Source organism: Perognathus longimembris, chromosome 17 (assembly GCF_023159225.1).
Source record: "Perognathus longimembris pacificus isolate PPM17 chromosome 17, ASM2315922v1, whole genome shotgun sequence".
In the NCBI taxonomy this organism is placed as follows: Eukaryota; Metazoa; Chordata; class Mammalia; order Rodentia; family Heteromyidae; genus Perognathus; species Perognathus longimembris.
In genome coordinates this window covers 5,829,151-5,847,108 of record NC_063177.1, presented here as the reverse complement: position 1 = coordinate 5,847,108, position 17,958 = coordinate 5,829,151, and the positions used below count along the sequence as shown (strand labels likewise).

Genomic DNA, 17,958 nt, shown 5'->3' with positions numbered 1-17,958 from the left:
AGGATTATAGGTGTGAGACACTGGCTCCCAGCCTGAGGCCATATCTAGACGAGAAAAATTAGAAAGTTATAATTCTGGAATATAATTTCAGAATTATCTTCTACTGACCTAAAGAAATGTGCTTTTTCTAAACACAAATCTTTTTTTAAACATTTATTTATTAATTAAATTTTGTTGACAAGGTGTTGTGCAAAAGGGGTACAGTCACATAATAGGGCAGTGTGTACATTTCTTGTGATATCTTACACCCTCGTTTTTCTTTCCCTTCCCTAGATCAGGTAGGCATATATACAATATACAGTGTACCAAAAACATATACAGTAGCCACGTGGCATACGCCAAAGGAAATTCACCTAGAACTTTAAATATAACGTCAACAATAGAGTTTGCTTATCCTTGACTTATATGATCATACATACATAGCTTTTGAGCTATTGTGATCCACTGAGAGGTCTATTTTAGACCTTTTTATGTTTAGTAGTTGTTTGGTTTTAGTTACATAATGCAAGGTCGCTGACCCAAACCTGTGGGAAATACCATTTGACAAGTTTTTTGTTTCGCAGACCTGGTCTCTACTGTCGCCCCTCCCCCCCTACCTTAACAGTCATATATCAAGGAGATCATGTCACTTTTTTTTTTTGGCCAGTCCTGGGCTTGGACTCAGGGCCTGAGCACTATCCCTGGCTTCTTTTTGCTCAAGGCTAGCACTCTGCCACTTGAGCCACAGCGCCACTTCTGGCCATTTTCTGTATATGTGGTGCTGGGGAATCGAACCCAGGGCCTCATGTATATGAGGCAGGCACTCTTGCCACTAGGCCATATCCCCAGCCCGATCATGTCACTTTTAAACACAAATCTTATCGTTTCAAATGTCCACAGTATTCTAGACCCAACGAGAGAGAAATCACTAGCAAATGCGATTCTAAATTTTAAAGATTTTAAATTAATGACCATCTGTCATGTTATACACTGTACCACTATCAAACCCCAAAGCGGAACAAATGCATGCCTTGGTATTGCTTCCCTCCCAAGGGACCTGTGACATCAATGAGCTCAAGTAAAGACTCCAGTGAGATTCATCCAGTGCTGGGGAGAGTGGTGCTGTACCCGAGGGCCCTCATCCCAGAAGGGACCAGGTTCCCGATGCTTCCACTCAAGTGTCCTGATTCCCACAGATATAAACTCCTGTGTACTGCTGCATCCAGCTGAGACCAATCAGAAACAAGTCATCATGTGAATTTTATAGCATCACTGTACTTTTTCTGGGCATAAGATAGTGAATCTTCCAGTTCATTACTTACAAATACACATCATACTATTTTAATGTAAATCTCTCTAAAACATTACATATTGCCCACCTGTTTTAAAATTGTATCCTAAACCTATTTTGATGACTACTAGCAATCATTAAGAATGTCTGTTGTGGGTAGGGATGTAGCTCAGGGGTAAAGTGCTTGTTTAGCATGTGGAAAGTCATAGGTTTGATCCCTAGCACTGCAAGAAGAGAGAGAACAACGAGAATATCAGTTATCATCCTGTGACAGACAGAATCTCCCTGGAGGTCATCGTGCCGATGACTGAGATCTTGTAAAGCCCTCATTATTAGCTTTGTGCCATGTGTTCAAGTCTCTGGAGGTTCCTTCCTCTTCTTTTTATACCTGATTCAATTTATAGGCTGAGCATGAAGAAACTATCAGAACTATCAGGAAAATTTTGATGCAATGATAAGTAGGCATTAGATGCCTACTATTAAATTAGGGTATTAGAACACAGATGCCTTACAAGTACATCCGTCCTGCTAAATGCTGATTAAAAGACTCTCATCTTAAGGTGTCTTCCTAAAGTGTACAAAAAGAAAAATGTTCCCCTTTAATGTTCTTAGACATAGCTACATGGATTTCTGGGGTCACATTTCTTTCACTGATTCTCTTCCTTTAGAGTATGTGAGTAACCTGATTCTATTCCTTCCTGTTGGCTTAATGTAACCCTCATACCTATCTCAGTCATAATCAGGTCAAAATGATGCCCTACATATGTCTGAATGATGAGAAGTGCTAAATCATTCTAGTGTCTGAGGTGGTGTCACAGGCAGTAATGGCATCTGGGCAGAGGGTCCTCACAAGTCACCATGGTAACACAGACCAGGCACACGTGGGTTCCTGCTGTTGGTTTTACTACACCAACAGTGTCATGCCATTATTTCCCTCTTCATGGATCAAAAACTCAAATGAATCACAAAAGGCCTGACACAAAGCATTTTTGTATTGACATGCAAAAATGGTCCTACAATTAAAAAATTACTGCAAACTATTGTCATTTCAGAGTCTGACAATTTCATGATGATTAGATGAATGGTAAGTTATAAAAGCCTTAAACTGTCAAGGAACACTGACTAATCATGTTTCCAGTAGAATTGGAGATGACTATATATATTTTTTTCTTTTTTTGTCAGTTGTCGGGCTTGAACTCAGGGTATGGCACTGTCCCTGAGCTTTTTGTTCTACTATTTTGAGCCACAGCGCCACTTCTGCCTTTTTCTGTTTATGTGGTGCTGAGGTATCGAACCCAGGGCTTCATGCATGCTAGGCAAGCACTCTACCACAAAGCCACATCCCCAGACCCTAGTTACATTATTTATTAAATAATTATTAAAGTATTTTCTAATTCTAAGTATTTAGAGCTTTAAAGGTTTGGCAACCATGGTGAAAATTTCTGTACTCTTGCTTTTATTACACAACATATAACAATATCCTTGCTGTATAGTGTAGGGTAAGTTTGAAAGGGTTCGGAGTATATACCTCTTTCAAAACTCCAGGTCAGTGAGCAAGAAAGGGGCGCTGGGGTCAAACACTATACCCGGCCAGCCTGGCAGGACAGAGCACAGGTGTCCTCTCATCTTAACTAGAAGCTCTGATTTCCGGACCTCTTGGCACCTTTTTGTCTTGGTTGTCAAGGCAGCTAAGGCCATGAAGACATGAAGTCACCATGTAGATGCCCTGAGAGGTAGAACGGCAGGTAGGTGGGCATGAAGGAATCCTTAGGTGATGGTCAAGTTTTAGAAATTAGCCACTTCCTGTCCATGGCCATATCACCCATATCACCTAAGTTCATTAAGCAGTAGCCAGTCAGGGTTGGACCTTGGTTAACATTTGGGTAGAAAAAAATAAGTCAATTCCAAATCTACTCTGAAACTCATTGTGTTCAGGTTTTTTAACGAATACTATGAAAGATTTGGAAGGTCTCTTGTGGAGATCTACCAGAAAAAAAAAAAGGGGGGGGGGGGAGATACATTACTTGCCATTGGTCGGGGGACTAAGGGTATAAAGCCAAATAGGATTTTTAATTGTATTATAAAAAGTTCATCAAGAGTTCATAGAGAAATGTTGTTTCAAGTTTACTTCTTAGGTAAACTATAATTCTGAATTAATTTGTTCATAACTTCAATATGAAGATTTAAGTTTTAAAAGTAAATATAGGACTGAGCACACTAGAATGGCTATATAATAAAACAGACAATACGAACACTGGTGAGGGTGTGGAACAAACGGAACTCTCATTTATTGCTTGTGAAAATGTAAAATGAAAGTCTCCTTAAAAACAGTTTGGAAGTTCCTAAAACATGTTAAATAATTTTCGTATGACCTAGCAATTCCACTTAAGAGAAATGGACCCAAGAGAAATAAAAATTTATGCCCACACAAAATCGTGTACTTCAAAGTTCACAGCAGCACTGACGATAATGGCCAAGAAGTGAAACAAGCCAAATGTCCATTGATGTATGGATAAATAAAATGGGACATATTTACTACAACAGAATAATATTAGGCCATAAAAAGAAATGCCGTACTTGCTACAATGTGGGAGGTATCCTGAAAACAGGATGCTATGTGAAAGAACAATCAGGGGAAGATTGTTTTATGATTCTTATGTGTAGGACATGTTCAGAATGGGCAAATTTCCTGAAAGTACATCAGTGGTTGTCAGCACTGGAGGAATGTGGGAAGTGACTGAACACAAAGCACAGGGGGGGTTCTTTTGGGAGATAAAAATGTTTTCTAATTGATTTGGATAATTGAATTGCTAAATTGTGAATATACATGCCAAAAAATCAGCATACACTGCATCATACACTTTAAATAGGTAAGTTGTGTGATAGATGTATTATCTCAATATAAATGTTTTCCCAGATCATACTACAAAATGTCTCCTGGGAACCTGAGTAAAACTCAATTGTCAAAATTCAATGTTAGGGCTGGGGTCATGGCTCAAATGGTAGAGCACTTGCCTAGCAGTTAGAGAACTGAGTTCAAATTCTAGTATGCCTTAAAAAATTACATGTGTACTCAATATGCATAGAGATCTTTGTCCACCCATCATTCTCTAAATAATGTTAACAATGATTCAGACAACCTTTACATTGTATTAGGTATTCTGAGTAATCTACAGATGACCTCAAGTACTCAAGATGATATACATAGGCGATTTTGGTATCTGAGGCAGGTGGGGATGGAGTCTTGGATCCAGTTCCTCTGAGAAACCAAGGGACAACTGCAGAGAATCGCTATAGAGTAACTGTTCTTTAAATCAATTGTAGGATGCTCTACAGAGGTGGCCATTCCCTGGGTATAACATATTCCTCAGGTAAACTACAGAAAACCTGAGACCCAGTATTGCTTTAGTAGTTCTGAAAACAACATCATAGTAGCTAAGTGACTTGACTCCATGAAAGTAAGTGTGGCAAAGGCAGCCCTGGGGGTTCTGTGCACAGCAAACACATGCAATGACATGCAGATCAGCAAGGACAGCGCAGCCTGGACTAAAGCAGAGACCTCTTGCTTTGGAAGAACTTGCTTCCTGGGAATGGGTTGGACCCACAGTGAAATCTAGAGGTAGCATGCACTCACATACAACAGGAATCCATTTAAGATGACATCGAAATAAAATGTGAATGGTTATGGCTCCTGTGTTTCCCAGGAGACTTTAAAAACATAAACTTCATATTGTTTTAAACAATATTTCATTAGTGCTCTAAGATCACATTAAAAGGCCATAGAGCATGTACCTGTAACACAAAGAAAGACTGCTTTCTGATCTATACTGCCCTTATATTGGCAAAGAAACAAGTCCTTCCTTCCTTCCTTCCTTCCTTCCTTCCTTCCTTCCTTCCTTCCTTCCTTCCTTCCTTCCTTCCTTCCTTCCTTCCACTCAGGGCCTGGGCACTGTGCCTTAGCTTTTTCACTCAAAGCTGGCACTCTACCACTTGAGCCACACCTTCACGTCTGGCTTTTTGGTAGTTAACTAGAGATTAAGAGTCTCATGGACCTTCCTGCCCTGCTGGCAGATCTCAGATCTCAGCCTCCCGAGTAGCTAGGGTTACAGGCATGGGTGTATCGGTGCCAGACTCTTATAGTTTTTATTTCTATCATTGGCCTGGATTGCCATTAAAGGAGCAAAAGGACATCCCAGGCTTTCATAGGATAGCACAGCTTTGGTGTTTACTGATTTCCCAAGAATTTTAAGGAAGGTCCCTGAAAATCTCAGTACCTGTGACGATTCTTTTAGGTATCTACAATCTTTACTTTCATAAATCAACATTATCATCTCTTGCTTTATTTTAGCTTTATACCACCATGTTTGTGGAAGACAGAAAAACCAAGCCATTCCAATGCTAGAAAAGGATCAAGTCCAACGCGAGATGTCCCACTTTTTCCTAGAAGTCTGTCAGTTTTCCTTCCCTCCCTCTCTACCAGCTCTAGTTCATGGCTTGTTCAGTGTGAGGTCTACAGAGCTAAAGGCAGGCGTGTGACAGGAAGAATAAGGCTTCACTACTTGCTCAGCATAGAAAATTCTAATTTTCTTTCTATAGCAAATATAATGAGGCCTTTTGGTAGATGGAAGCATAAACTCTAAAATGCCATAAAACTTTAGTAGATTAGATTTAGTAACCAAAAAGGCACAACTTTTGAAGTTTATCCCTAATACAAAATTTAATGCATGTCACAAAGCAAAGGCTTTCTGTGTTTCAGAAATATTAAGATAACCCCACCTAGCATTTGACAGATGAAACCATAAGTTTGAAGGCTTCTTAAATGTTCATTTCAATGTCATGATAAAAAGGAAAATAGAAAACTTTGTCTGGAAAACAACTGTAAAGTAAAACCACATGCTGCTTCTCATAAAAGAAAATTTTAAGCAATAAATTTTCAAAATTAAAGATTTTTTATGACTCCACTCAGAACTAAAGATGGTGTTTGTCTCCAGTAGGAATTCAATCTAAGACAGAAATTAGTGCAAACACTCAAGGCTAAGTAAAAAGCAGAAGGAAAAACACTTGCCTGGTGTTTCACTGGTTTAGGCGATTCCTGCTGTTTATTGCAAACAGATAAGCAAATGTTAGCAAGTCCAGATGTTTCTCTAGCAAAGCCGTATCCAAAGCACTAAGCCAGTGTGTGGCTCAGGACCATGGAAGCTTCAGGTTGCACTACCTCCTGCATCTCTAAAACTAAAGGATAACTGATATTATATTCCATATGTTTCCATCTTTCTTACCACAGATTCTTCTTGTCTCCCCTCCACCCCAAACTCCCAAAGAGCAACAAGCCACTTTGCAAGCTCAGGAAGAACCGTTGCACATATCTGAAGCCTTTCTTCTGGTGGAAAATAATAAATCTGCATAAGCACTGGTCATGAACTTTCAATCATCCTCACCAAATCTTTCCAAGAAATTAGGCCTTGAGCACAACTATAATTTCCATTTGCCTTGTAAGAAAACCTACTTAATAACAGGCAATTTCTTCCTATCTTGTCTGACTCCTCCTGAATGGAATAGGAGGCACCAGGAGCTAGGGAGAGTGGGAATTGGGGAGCAGCCAATCAGCACAGTGCACAGAATAGATGTGCTTCCTTGGTTAGGGTTCTGAAATTTAGAAAAGAATAAGACTAAGACAAAAAGCAACAACAGAGCAAAAACTTACAGGAATATTATGGTCTTTTCTTCCTTTGTGTGAAGAAGCAACATGGGCGAGGTACTGAATGACTTTCTTGGTATTTTCTGTCTTCCCAGCACCTGATTCACCCCTGAAAGAAATTATTAACATAGGTTGCTTTAAAGGAAGCTGAGCATGCACATTCCAAAATTATAATTGACACAGTTAAACTGAATCAGAACAAGAATTAGTGAAAACCATGAGAATAAGTAAGAGGAGGGGGGAAAAAAGAAAACTGTCAACAGAAAAGGAAATTTTAATTAAAAAGGTATTAAACACACATAAATCTTTCTTGATAAGTGTCAGTAAGAAAATATAGGAAAATGTCCACAATGCAATGACCCCAGAATAATTCAATGATGAGGAGTTAATTTGAAAGGGCTGGGAATTCTGGGTGCCTACTGGTTAATGAAGTTCACCTTCAGAGCCAATGAAGGATCACCCCTCAAACCAGAGGAAGGACAATTCTCTACGTTTTACTAATGTTACACCTGTCACACATCTGGCTTCATATACTAGCCTCCCTGACCTCGAGTACTGTGGCTTTGTGGGTTTGGTTTGAACTCACAAAACCTCACCTAGTGTGGACATACAGTTCATAAAGTATATGATGTGTTGCAAAATGAACAAATACAACCAATTCCATTGTGAACACAACAAATGCCCCACTTTGTATGATTCCTATTTACAAACAAGGCTGCCACATTTCAAAAGCTGCTTTTTATTCTTATTCAGAACTAACCTTGAAATTCAGCTAAGCTGTCAGGTACCTAATTATGATGTTTCTGCCCAAATACTTGGAGGATTCTCCAACACATAGTCAAAGCAAACCTACTTTTACAATCAAACATAGCAATTTGGACTAGAAGAAATTCCTCATCTCATTTGATTAATTTCTCTTTAAAACTCAAACTAGAAAATGTTAATATGCATCATTGCTAAAATTGCCATCTTGAAATATTTTAACAACAATGCTTATAGCAAGTCTGGACAGCCCTCCCCAGCCCCCTCCCCCGCCCCGGGCCCTGGCCCCCCTTCTTGGCATGGCACTTGGAGTTGTACGGTTGAAACTGTCCACAGATTGCTTTCTATGGGCTTACCGGTTGCACTACCTTCCTAACTCTGCAGCCAGGCAGCTTCATCTCTACTACAAGGAGGCCTGGGCCAAAGGATCCAATTGAGTAGCTAGCTGTATGGCCTTTCAGTAAGGAAATTCTCTTCTGCGAGCCTTAGTATCCCAACTATAAAATGCAGGCACTGAAGGTGGTCCCCCTCAAGTCCCAGAATTTTATGATTCTTGACAGAGGCCACTGATTTATTAGGGTACATTATAAATTGCACTTACTGACCAACCCTAGTGTTATACTACACCTCGGGGTAAGCCCCTCTACCCAAAAGTTTCTCTATCTTAGAGATAATACTCTAGTTGTATATATACCACATCTTAAAAATCCATTCACTAAAAAAATAAGCAAAAAAAAAACCAACAAAAACCACACATAAAAAATCCATTCAGTGATTGTTGAGCACTTGGGCTGATTGCACACGTCGGCTGTTGTGAATAGTGCTGCTATATGCCAATGGAAGCATAGTTCTCTCTATTATATGTAGACTTACATTCCTTCAGTTACATGCCCAGGAGTAGCATAACACTATCATATACTGCGGTTCTATTTTAGTTTCCTGATGAATCTCCGTATTGATTTCCAAAGTAGCTGCACTGATGTACATTCCCACCAACCGCACATAAAGGTCTTTTCCTTGTATCTTCACCAGCATTTGTGGCTGTTTATTTTCCTGATGACTGGCATCTCAGTGTTATTTTTTTAATTAAATTTTATTGACAAGGTGTTGTGCAAAGGGGGTACAGTTACATAATAAGGCAGTGAATTTCAGTGTTATTTTGATTTTCATTTCCTTTATGGCTAACGATGTCAAACATTTCTTTATGTGTGTATTAGTCATTATCTTGATTTTTTTTTTTTTTTTTTTTGGCCAGTCCTGGGGCTTGGACTCAAGGCCTGAGCACTGTCCCTGGCTTCTTTTTGCTCAAGGCTAGCACTCTGCCACTTGAGTCACAGCGCCACTTCTGGCCATTTTCTGTATATGTGGTGCTGGGGAATCAAACCCAGGGCCTCATGTATATGAAGCAGGCACTCTTGCCACTAGGCCATATCCCCAGCCCCCATTATCTTGATTTTTGAGAACTGTCTGTTCAGTTCATTTGCCCATGTTTTAATTGGGCAAACTGCTGTTTAATTTTTGGAGTTCTTTATATATTCTGGGTATTAATAGTTCATCTGATGAGAAGCTGGCAAAATGTCTCTCCCATTGTGTAGGTTTTGTTTTGTTAATTGTTTCCTTTGCTGTACAGAGACTTTTTAAAAAATTGGATACTCTTTTTAATTTGATGCAGTTAATTGATCAATTCTTGTTCTTATTGACTGGGATACTGATGTTCTATTTAGAAAGGTGTTACTTAAGTCTATACTTCAAGACTTTCTCTGTGTTTCTCTAGCAGTTTCAAAATTTCAAGTCTTACATTAAGATCTCTGATCCATTTTGAATTAATTTTTGTACAGGGTAAGAGGTTGGGTCTAGTTTTAGTTTTCTGCACATGAATATCCAGGTTTCCCAATGCCATTTTTTGAAGAGACTATTATAAAAAAAAAATCAGATGGTTGTAGCTGTGTGAGGTGACTTCTAGATCTTCTATTCTATTGGACTATGTGTCTGTTTTTGTGCCAGCAGCATGCTGTTTTTGTTGCTATAGTTTGGGTATATAGTTTGAAGTAGTCAGATACTATGATATCTACAACATTGCTGCATTTGTTTAGGTTTGCCTTAGCTATTTTGGGTCTTTTCTGCTTCCATGAATTTTAGGACTGATTTTTTGGTACCTTTACCAGTTTTTTTTTGGGGGGGGGGAGGGAAATTAATAGAGGTTAGAGTGTCAATTACAAATTCATTCTTTAGAGAAATGGTAAATTAGATAGCAAAGGACTGAGAAAGTAAAGCTTACAGATAAATTGTCAAACTACATTTATTTAAACAATAAGACAACGTTGTTTATAATTGCATTTTTCATTGTGATACTATGCCAGCAGGTACTTAGTGTACAATAATGACTAATATATTGGACTTGACTAGTTATTTGCTTGCAAATAGTTTAGCTATGGACTAGGTTTAAGAAGGTAGCAATTACATAGTCTTTGGGATTCTCAAAAGTACCAAGGACGGGCTAGGAATATGGCCTAGTGGCAAGAGTGCTTGCCTCCTATACATGAAGCCCTGGGTTCGATTCCCCAGCACCACATATATAGAAAACGGCTAGAAGTGGCACTGTGGCTCAAGTGGCAGAGTGCTAGCCTTGAGCAAAAAGAAGCCAGGGACAGTGCTCAGGCTCTGAGTCTAAGGCCCAGGACTGGTAAAAAAAAAAAAAAAGGACCAAGGAAATTATCATCTGTCCTTAAATCTAGTATATACTGTTTCATTTTCATATTTTTCAATCCACAATGTTATAATAGATAGGAACGTGAAATATGTTACTAAGTACCACAATGAGGCAAGTAAAACTGAAGAAAATTGGGAGAAAATTAGGACTTGAGGTCAGGAGCACCTAGCAGGAGGGGAGGGAACATGAAGCTTCCTCATAGGGATTGGAGCTCAGCCAAAGCACACCTAAAATGTTACCTGTGGATCTGGGATTTTGCTTCAAAAGAAAAAGATGACAACACTGGACCTTACTTAACATTATCTATATGTGCTGAAGCATATAAGTGAAGTATACTGATTCTACCATTTAATGTGAAATAAGGGCTAGGTAAACTTACAGGCTTCTTACGTATGCACTTGGCTTGAACCCCTCCCAAGGTATTCTGGCTGGAAAAGATTGACCCTTTGCTGCCCAGTAGCAAAGAACCTTCCAAATATTCCCACTGAAGCGCTAACCTCCACCTCACTCTTTCCCACATGTGTTAGTCAGTCATGACTTTTTCATCTCAGGTAGCTTCCTGAAGCTTACCCATCACTGAGCTCTACAATTTAAATTTGTCACCTCACTTATTCATCTGTATATTTCAGTCCCTTTTGCAGGCCCTAAACCAATGGTTCTTCTCTCAATACCACCAATAAGATGGACTACTTGGATAGTGGGATGAACAGACAGATAATGATAAATCAAGTATACTAAAATGCTAATGATAGAATTTGGGCAGTTTGTATATCAATGATTCACTGCAAAGTTCTTTCAACTTCCTCTTATGTCTGAAAATATTTGTAATACAATGTTGAGAAAAGTTAGTAATTCTAAAAGAATAGAAAACTTTTTCCACAATGCTTCTTTATGTCTAAGATACTTCAGCTGCTAGAAGACTTACCACATAAATCCAAGCCTATTAATTGAGGACAAACTCTGGCCTGAAATGATGTTGACCATCTAATGACCAGTGCTAATGCGTGTGACAGTCACTATGGTAACAAAAGGAAGTTAAAGCTGGATGCTAGCAGCTCACGCTTGTAATCCTAGCTATTTAGGTTGCTGAGATCTGAGAAACATGATTTAAAGCCAGTCCAGGAAGGACTTTTACCTCCAATAAACCAATAAAAAGCCACAAATGGAGGTACGCGTAAGGTCAAGTGCTAAAAGCACCAGCCCTGAGTGAAAAAACTAAGGGACCATGGCTCAGGCCCTAAATTCAAGCTCTAGTACACACACACACACACACACACACACACACACACACACACACACCTCACTAAGCCTTGCATTTTCTTTAGGGGCTGTTATTCCCTCCCTAGGTGTTTCTTGCTTTCAGATATTTCTCATCAAAAATGGGAACTTTGTCCAATTCCCCAACCATGCTGTAAGAGGGGAGGTGTGAGTTCTCGGCCTCTGCAGGGCAGGATTTGGTCCCATTCCCACATCCAGGTGGACAGATGGAGGCCTGACACTGGAGCATGCCCTCTGGCTGCTCTTGGAACCCTGCCACCCCACTGAAAGCCAAGGCTAGACTGCTGGACAAGAGGACCTGTGGAGGTCGTAAGATATCACAAGAAATGTACACACTGCCCTACTATGTAACTGCACCCTCTTTGTACAACACCTTGTAAAAAAATTTATGTTCAATTAATAAAAAAAAATAGGCAAGAGAAAAAAAAAAAAAAGAGGACCTGTGGAGAAGCCAAGGCATCCTGCCAACAGGAGGCTGACCTCCTCACAGCTGGCCACAGCTGCAGAGATCCCCAGATCAGCAGCCCCACCAGCTGAGCCCAGCACAATCGATAGTTAGAGCCACTAAGTTTCAGGGTCTCTTTTATTCAAAAGAGGCCTATTTATATAGTTCCTCAAGGCTTAATCAAGAAAATTCATACAAGGCAGAGCAGACACTCTCCTCTCCTCAAACCTCCTATCCTGTTGTTTCTACAGCTTTGTATTAGACACCAAATTTGCTACATCACAGGGAAAAAGCTCATTTCTAGCTCCCTGTGCCTACTTCCCTGCACTGGGCTTCCTGGGTCACACAGCCATCACTGAAGGGTCACATCTCCCTCCCAACTTCTGCTCTGCAGCCATCACCCACAGGCTAGTCCGGACTCTGCTTCCTCCCTGCTTCATCCTGTCATTCCTGCAATAAATAGCCTTTCTTCCCTGCTGCTCCACCAAAATACCAGCAAAATTTTCTGCTCACCTCTCCCTAACAATCCACCATTTCTCTTGTTCACAGTCTCAAAAAGCTGGCAAACAATGCCAATCAAATACTTGTTCTTTTCTTTTCTTTCTTTTTTTCTTTTTTTGTGCCAGTACTGGGGTTTGAACTCAGGGCTTGGGTGCTGTCCCCGAGGTTTGTTGTTGGAGGCTGGTGCTCTACCACTTGAGCTTCTGGGTTTTGGTAGTTAACTTGGGATAAAAGTCTTTCTACCTGTGCTGGCTTTGAACCACAATCCTAAAATCTCCGCCTCCTGAGCATCTAGTATTACAGGCAGGAGCCACTGGCAAAGAGCTTCAATTCTTTCTTTCTTTTTTCCTCCTTTGTTTCTTCACTTCAGTGTGGCTTCCACCTCCTTCCACCCCATCCCCAGTCCTCTCAACCACCCTCCATTCTCAATGGCCCAAGGTCTCTCCCCCTCACTCCATTTTGGGAGCAGTTGATTGCTGGCCTTCTCTCTTTCTTGAAAGGCTTCTGCCTCCTGGCCAACTGTGTCACCATCCCCTGGCCTCCTCCTGCCTCTGTGCTGAGTCACTTTGGCTTCTGCAGCCTTTCCCCCTTGGCCTGGTCCCTGAATGCTACTTTTCTCAGGATTCCAGCTTTTTCGGCCCACCCTTAATCTACAGTACTGGCTGGCACTCTGCAGCCTGGCTCCCACTGCCATGGTGTGGCCCATTTCTCAGGTCTGCACTTTTAGCACAAGCCTCTCTCTGGATGGGGTATGCGTCCCTAACCAAGCCCATTCATTATCTGCCACTCAAGTGCTGACTAGACACCACTTAAGCTCAACTGCTTTTCTCCAGCTTCCCAAGCACTTCTCTGCCTGCAGTCACCATCTTCGCTTGCCTAGAAAATGCAGTAGCCTCCTATCGGATCTCCCTGTTTTAATCCTTTTCCCAGCCCACCTCTAAACACCAACAATTATCCTGTGCCTATGTACCGTTCACTCAGTACAGAACAGCGACCGTGACAGGACTTGATGTTCACATAGGGAGAAGAACAAACCACAGCCATGTCCAGCAGGCCTACAGTTGTATGTACAAGCTGAAGATGCAAGCCTCACAAATTCTAGAAAAAGTATGCAAACTCCTGTTGGCAACCACACAGTAATACCAAATGTAAACCATTCCTATCATCATCGTCTTAAAATAACCACATGGTTTGCAGCAAGCTCTTGCTCTACTTCTCTCTACCCCATGCAAAACAGTTAAGCTGTGCTTTCCAAAAGAATAAAAAGCAAGTCTGAAAACTGAGTATTTACTTACGTGCAAAGAATTGACTGGTCCTCACGATCTGTAACACAGAACAACAAAAAGGAGTGACTATTTGCCCAATTTTGTATTAATAACTACTGTAACAGCAAGAAAGGCTTATAAATGATTAGTAACTCTAAGGTCAAGTTAAATTCTCCCCAGCCCCACTGCACAGTGCTAAATCATTATGAAGCCCATTATAAAGCTTGGTTCCCTTGGGTAGCCAACATAGCCCAGGCTCACTTCAGCTGCCTGATCAGCCTTGCTCCTCAGACCCCGAGGCAGATCAAATGCAACTGGGAAGTTTTATAAAAATGTACTTCCTGGAGCCCTCCCCTGGCTAATTCATTCTCAGAGAGGTGAGGATCCTCTTTCAAGGAGAAGACACAAGATAATGAGGCCTGGTCAAGTTTGGAAAACATTGTTTGCAGAATGGTGATAGTGGCTCATGCCTGTAATCCCAGCTACTCAGATGGCTGAGATCTAAAGATCACAGTTCAAAGCCAGCCCAGGCAAGAAAATCTGTGAGACTTTCATCTCCAAATAACTACCAGAAAATGGTAATTAGAGGTATGGCTCAGAGTGACAGAGCACTAGCCTTGAGCAAAATGACTCAGGGACAGCGCCCAGCTGTCAAATAATAATAATAACCATTACCAGCAAATAATCACTATTAGTTATATTTATGTATGTGTGTGCACCCACACACGAGTGCATGCATGCACATCAGTACTAGGGCTTAAATTCAGGGCCTTGCACTTTCAACTGACTTTCTACCAGTTAAGTCTTAGCGATTAGCCTCCATCCTCAGATCTCAGCCTTCTGAGTAGCTCTATCTGTGTTCTTAACAAACAAGTTTGCTGCTGCTCCAGTGGCCTGTCGCTCCCTATCCGTGCTTGCTTTTCCTCTGGTGGGTGCCATCAGGTACTCAGTAAAATCCTCACAGTAGTTCTGACATAAACAACTTTCTAAAAAAAGAAAAAGTTCAAGTACTTTGCCATACTCTTAGTATATACTTTATTAAACAAATCCATTCATACATTCCATGTTAAAGCAGAATTGTAAAAAGAGCTTCACAGGTGCCATTTGGGAGGCTGAGATCTGAGGACCTCAGTTCAAAGCCAGCTCAGTCAGGAAAAAGTCCAAGAGATCTTTATCTCCAATTAAGCACCAAACAAACAACAACAACAACAACAAAAAACACCTGTAAGTGAAGCCCCAGGACCAGCACAAAAATACCACAAAAATTTTAAAACTCCAATCAGTCAACCAAACCAAAGAATTCCTCAAGTCTCCTACTCTTTTTAGTGGGTGGGTATTGGAGACTTAACTCACAGCCTTCATTTGAACCCTACTCTCCTGCCTTAGTCCTTTTACTTTTTAGTTTCAGCTTCTATTAGGGTCTCAGGCTTTTGCCCTAGCCTAGATCCTCCTCCTGTTTCCTAAGTAGTTAGGGTTACTACCCATCGCACTAGGCTTATTTTGAAATACGGTCTTGCCTCATCAATGCCGTTTATCATTTATGTAGGGAACATTCAAATTCTAGTAGTCATTCCAAAATACATAGTTAACTACTGTCTAACCATAGTTACTCTATTGAACTACAGCTCGAAAACACCAAAAGTTAGAAGCTACTTCTCCTGTATTACTGTACTTGTTAACCATTCTTTCTCCAGTCTGCCTCCAATTCATTATCTATTTATTCTTTCTTTGGGATAGGGTCTTACTATGTAACCCAGACTAGACTTGAACTCATGATCCTCCTGCCTCAGCTCAACCAATTGTTCTGTGTGTGTGTGTGTGTGTGTGTGTGTGTGTGTGTGTGTGTTTGTACACTGTGGCTTCAACTCGGCACTCTACCACTTGAACCACTTTTCTACTTGTGGCTTTTTGTTGAAACTCATAGACTTTCCTACTTGGGCTGGCTTTGAACTGGGAAGCTAGGATTAAAGACATGAGCCACCACTAGCTCCTGGCTGCTTATTTACTCTTATTCCTTCCCTTCCCTCCAACCATCCCCCTTCTTTCTTTATAGGTCTGAGCCTAGAATTAAATTTGGTTCCTGATGCTTTCACTTATTGGCTAGTGCTCAATCAACTGAGCCATATCTCCAACCCCAGCTTACTATTCACTTTTAGTGTATAAATATTCAGACCCTTCCACTTTCCTGGTCTGAGTAATTTCTATAGAACTCCACTAAACCAAGCTGTTTTTATGGCTTTTCCAGGCAAGTGCTCTACCACTTAAGCCTTATCTCCAATCACTTTATGACTTTTCTGAATTGATTTCCACACTAAAGAAATCAAAACATGGGGCTGAGGATGTAGCCTGGTGTTAGAGTGCTTGCCTAGCATTTATTAGACCCTTGGGTCAATAGTCAGCACTTTCTTCTCCCCACCCAAAGAAGGGGATAAGTAACAGAAATTAAATCAGGGGCTGGGAATGTGGCCTAGTGGTAGAGTGCTTGTCTGTTATGCATGAAGCCCTGGGTTTGATTCCTCAGCACCATATATATATAGAAAAAGCCGTAAGTGGTGCTGTGGCTCAAGTGGTAGAGTGTTATCCTTGAGCAAAAGAAGCTCAGGGACCATCCCCAGGCCTTGAGTTCAAGCAAAAAAGTAAAAAGAAAGAAAGCAATCAAATTAGTCCCTGAATTCATTCAGAACACCTTCTTTCTGCATCTGTGCACTACTAGCATTGTTTGGAATTTAAGATTGGACCTTGATCCTCAAATCTCAACCTCTTGAGTAGCTAGGATTAGAGGCATGAGTCACTACCAACCAGCTTAAAATGATCTTTAAACTCCATAGATAAAATAAGACACAGCCTTAAAGTGATATTTAAATAGGAAAACAATTTAAAGAAACAAGCAACTAGCCTTCTAAAGAATGGAGACTCATTTGATAATTCAGTAGTTTCCAAAGCACCTTCCAAAACTCACATAAGGACATATGCCATAAATCCATGGAGAATTAAATCATACTTTAAACAGTGAGAAAAGTTTCCAGTCAATGATCTCAGGACTTGCCTCATAAAGCTAGGTACAAATTAAGCCCAAAGAAAAAAAATGATTAAAACACACACACACACACACACACACACACACACACACACACACAAATCCCAGAAGCAAAATCAACAGAAAACAAAAAACAAAAAACGGGGGGGGGGGGGAAGGGGGGAGTGTTAAAAAAAAACAACAAAAAAACAGAAAACAAAACAACAAAAAAAATGGGGGGGGGGGAGGAACCAGCAATAAAGTCAAAGTTAATTCTTTGAGAATAATGATATTGAAAAGCCTCTAGCCAGCTGACTAGAAGAAAAGAAGAAAAGACAGCAATCACCAATATCTGGAATAAGAAAGGTAGTAATCTCCACATATTCTGTAGATATTAGAAGGAAATATTAAGGACCCTTTATGCCAAAATATTTAACAGCTTAAATGAAAAAAAGATAATTTTTTAAAAAGATACAAACTATCAATGCTCACTTGAAAAGAAATAGCAACCTGAATCAATCAAAGAAATTGAATCTATAATTAAAATTAAAATCTTTCCCATGAAAATACTACACACAGAAAAAGAATGCTTCTCTGGTGAATTCTACAGAACATTAACATTTAAGGAAGAAATAGTACTAATCCCCTAAAACACTTTAGGAAATTAAGAGACAAGCCCTTACACAATGGCAAAACTGGACTAAAGAAAACAAAATATAGATACCTATCATAAATAGACAAAAATTTAATAACCCACAGTTATCAAATCCAGCCATATATTTAAAAAGATGTTACACATAAAAAGTGAGTGGTGTTCATTGTGGGAATACAAGGCTTCTTGAAGAGCCAATTAAATAGATTAAGGGAAAAAGCATATGATCATTGAAAAGATGCAGAAAAGAATTTGAAAAGGGTCCAACATCCATACATATTTGGTGCTTAATTGGTGTTGAGTCTCAGGGACTTTCCTGACCTGGCTGGCTTTGAATACTGATCTTCAGGTCACAGTGTCC

The 17,958-nt window shown here is 40.2% G+C and overlaps 1 protein-coding gene across 4 annotated transcripts in view; it reads right to left on the bottom strand.

The window, feature by feature from the left end:
- Myh10 (myosin heavy chain 10) overlaps nucleotides 1-17,958 on the bottom strand; it is a 141,670-nt gene that overhangs the window by 82,759 nt on the left and 40,953 nt on the right. For all 4 annotated transcript variants that reach the window (XM_048365454.1, XM_048365456.1, XM_048365453.1 and 1 more), the window contains exons 4-5: nucleotides 13,960-13,987; nucleotides 6,975-7,077 (exon numbers count right to left, since the gene is read on the bottom strand). In XM_048365454.1, coding sequence (XP_048221411.1) covers nucleotides 6,975-7,077; nucleotides 13,960-13,987 — 131 coding nt within the window. The remainder of the gene's footprint in view (nucleotides 1-6,974; nucleotides 7,078-13,959; nucleotides 13,988-17,958) is intronic.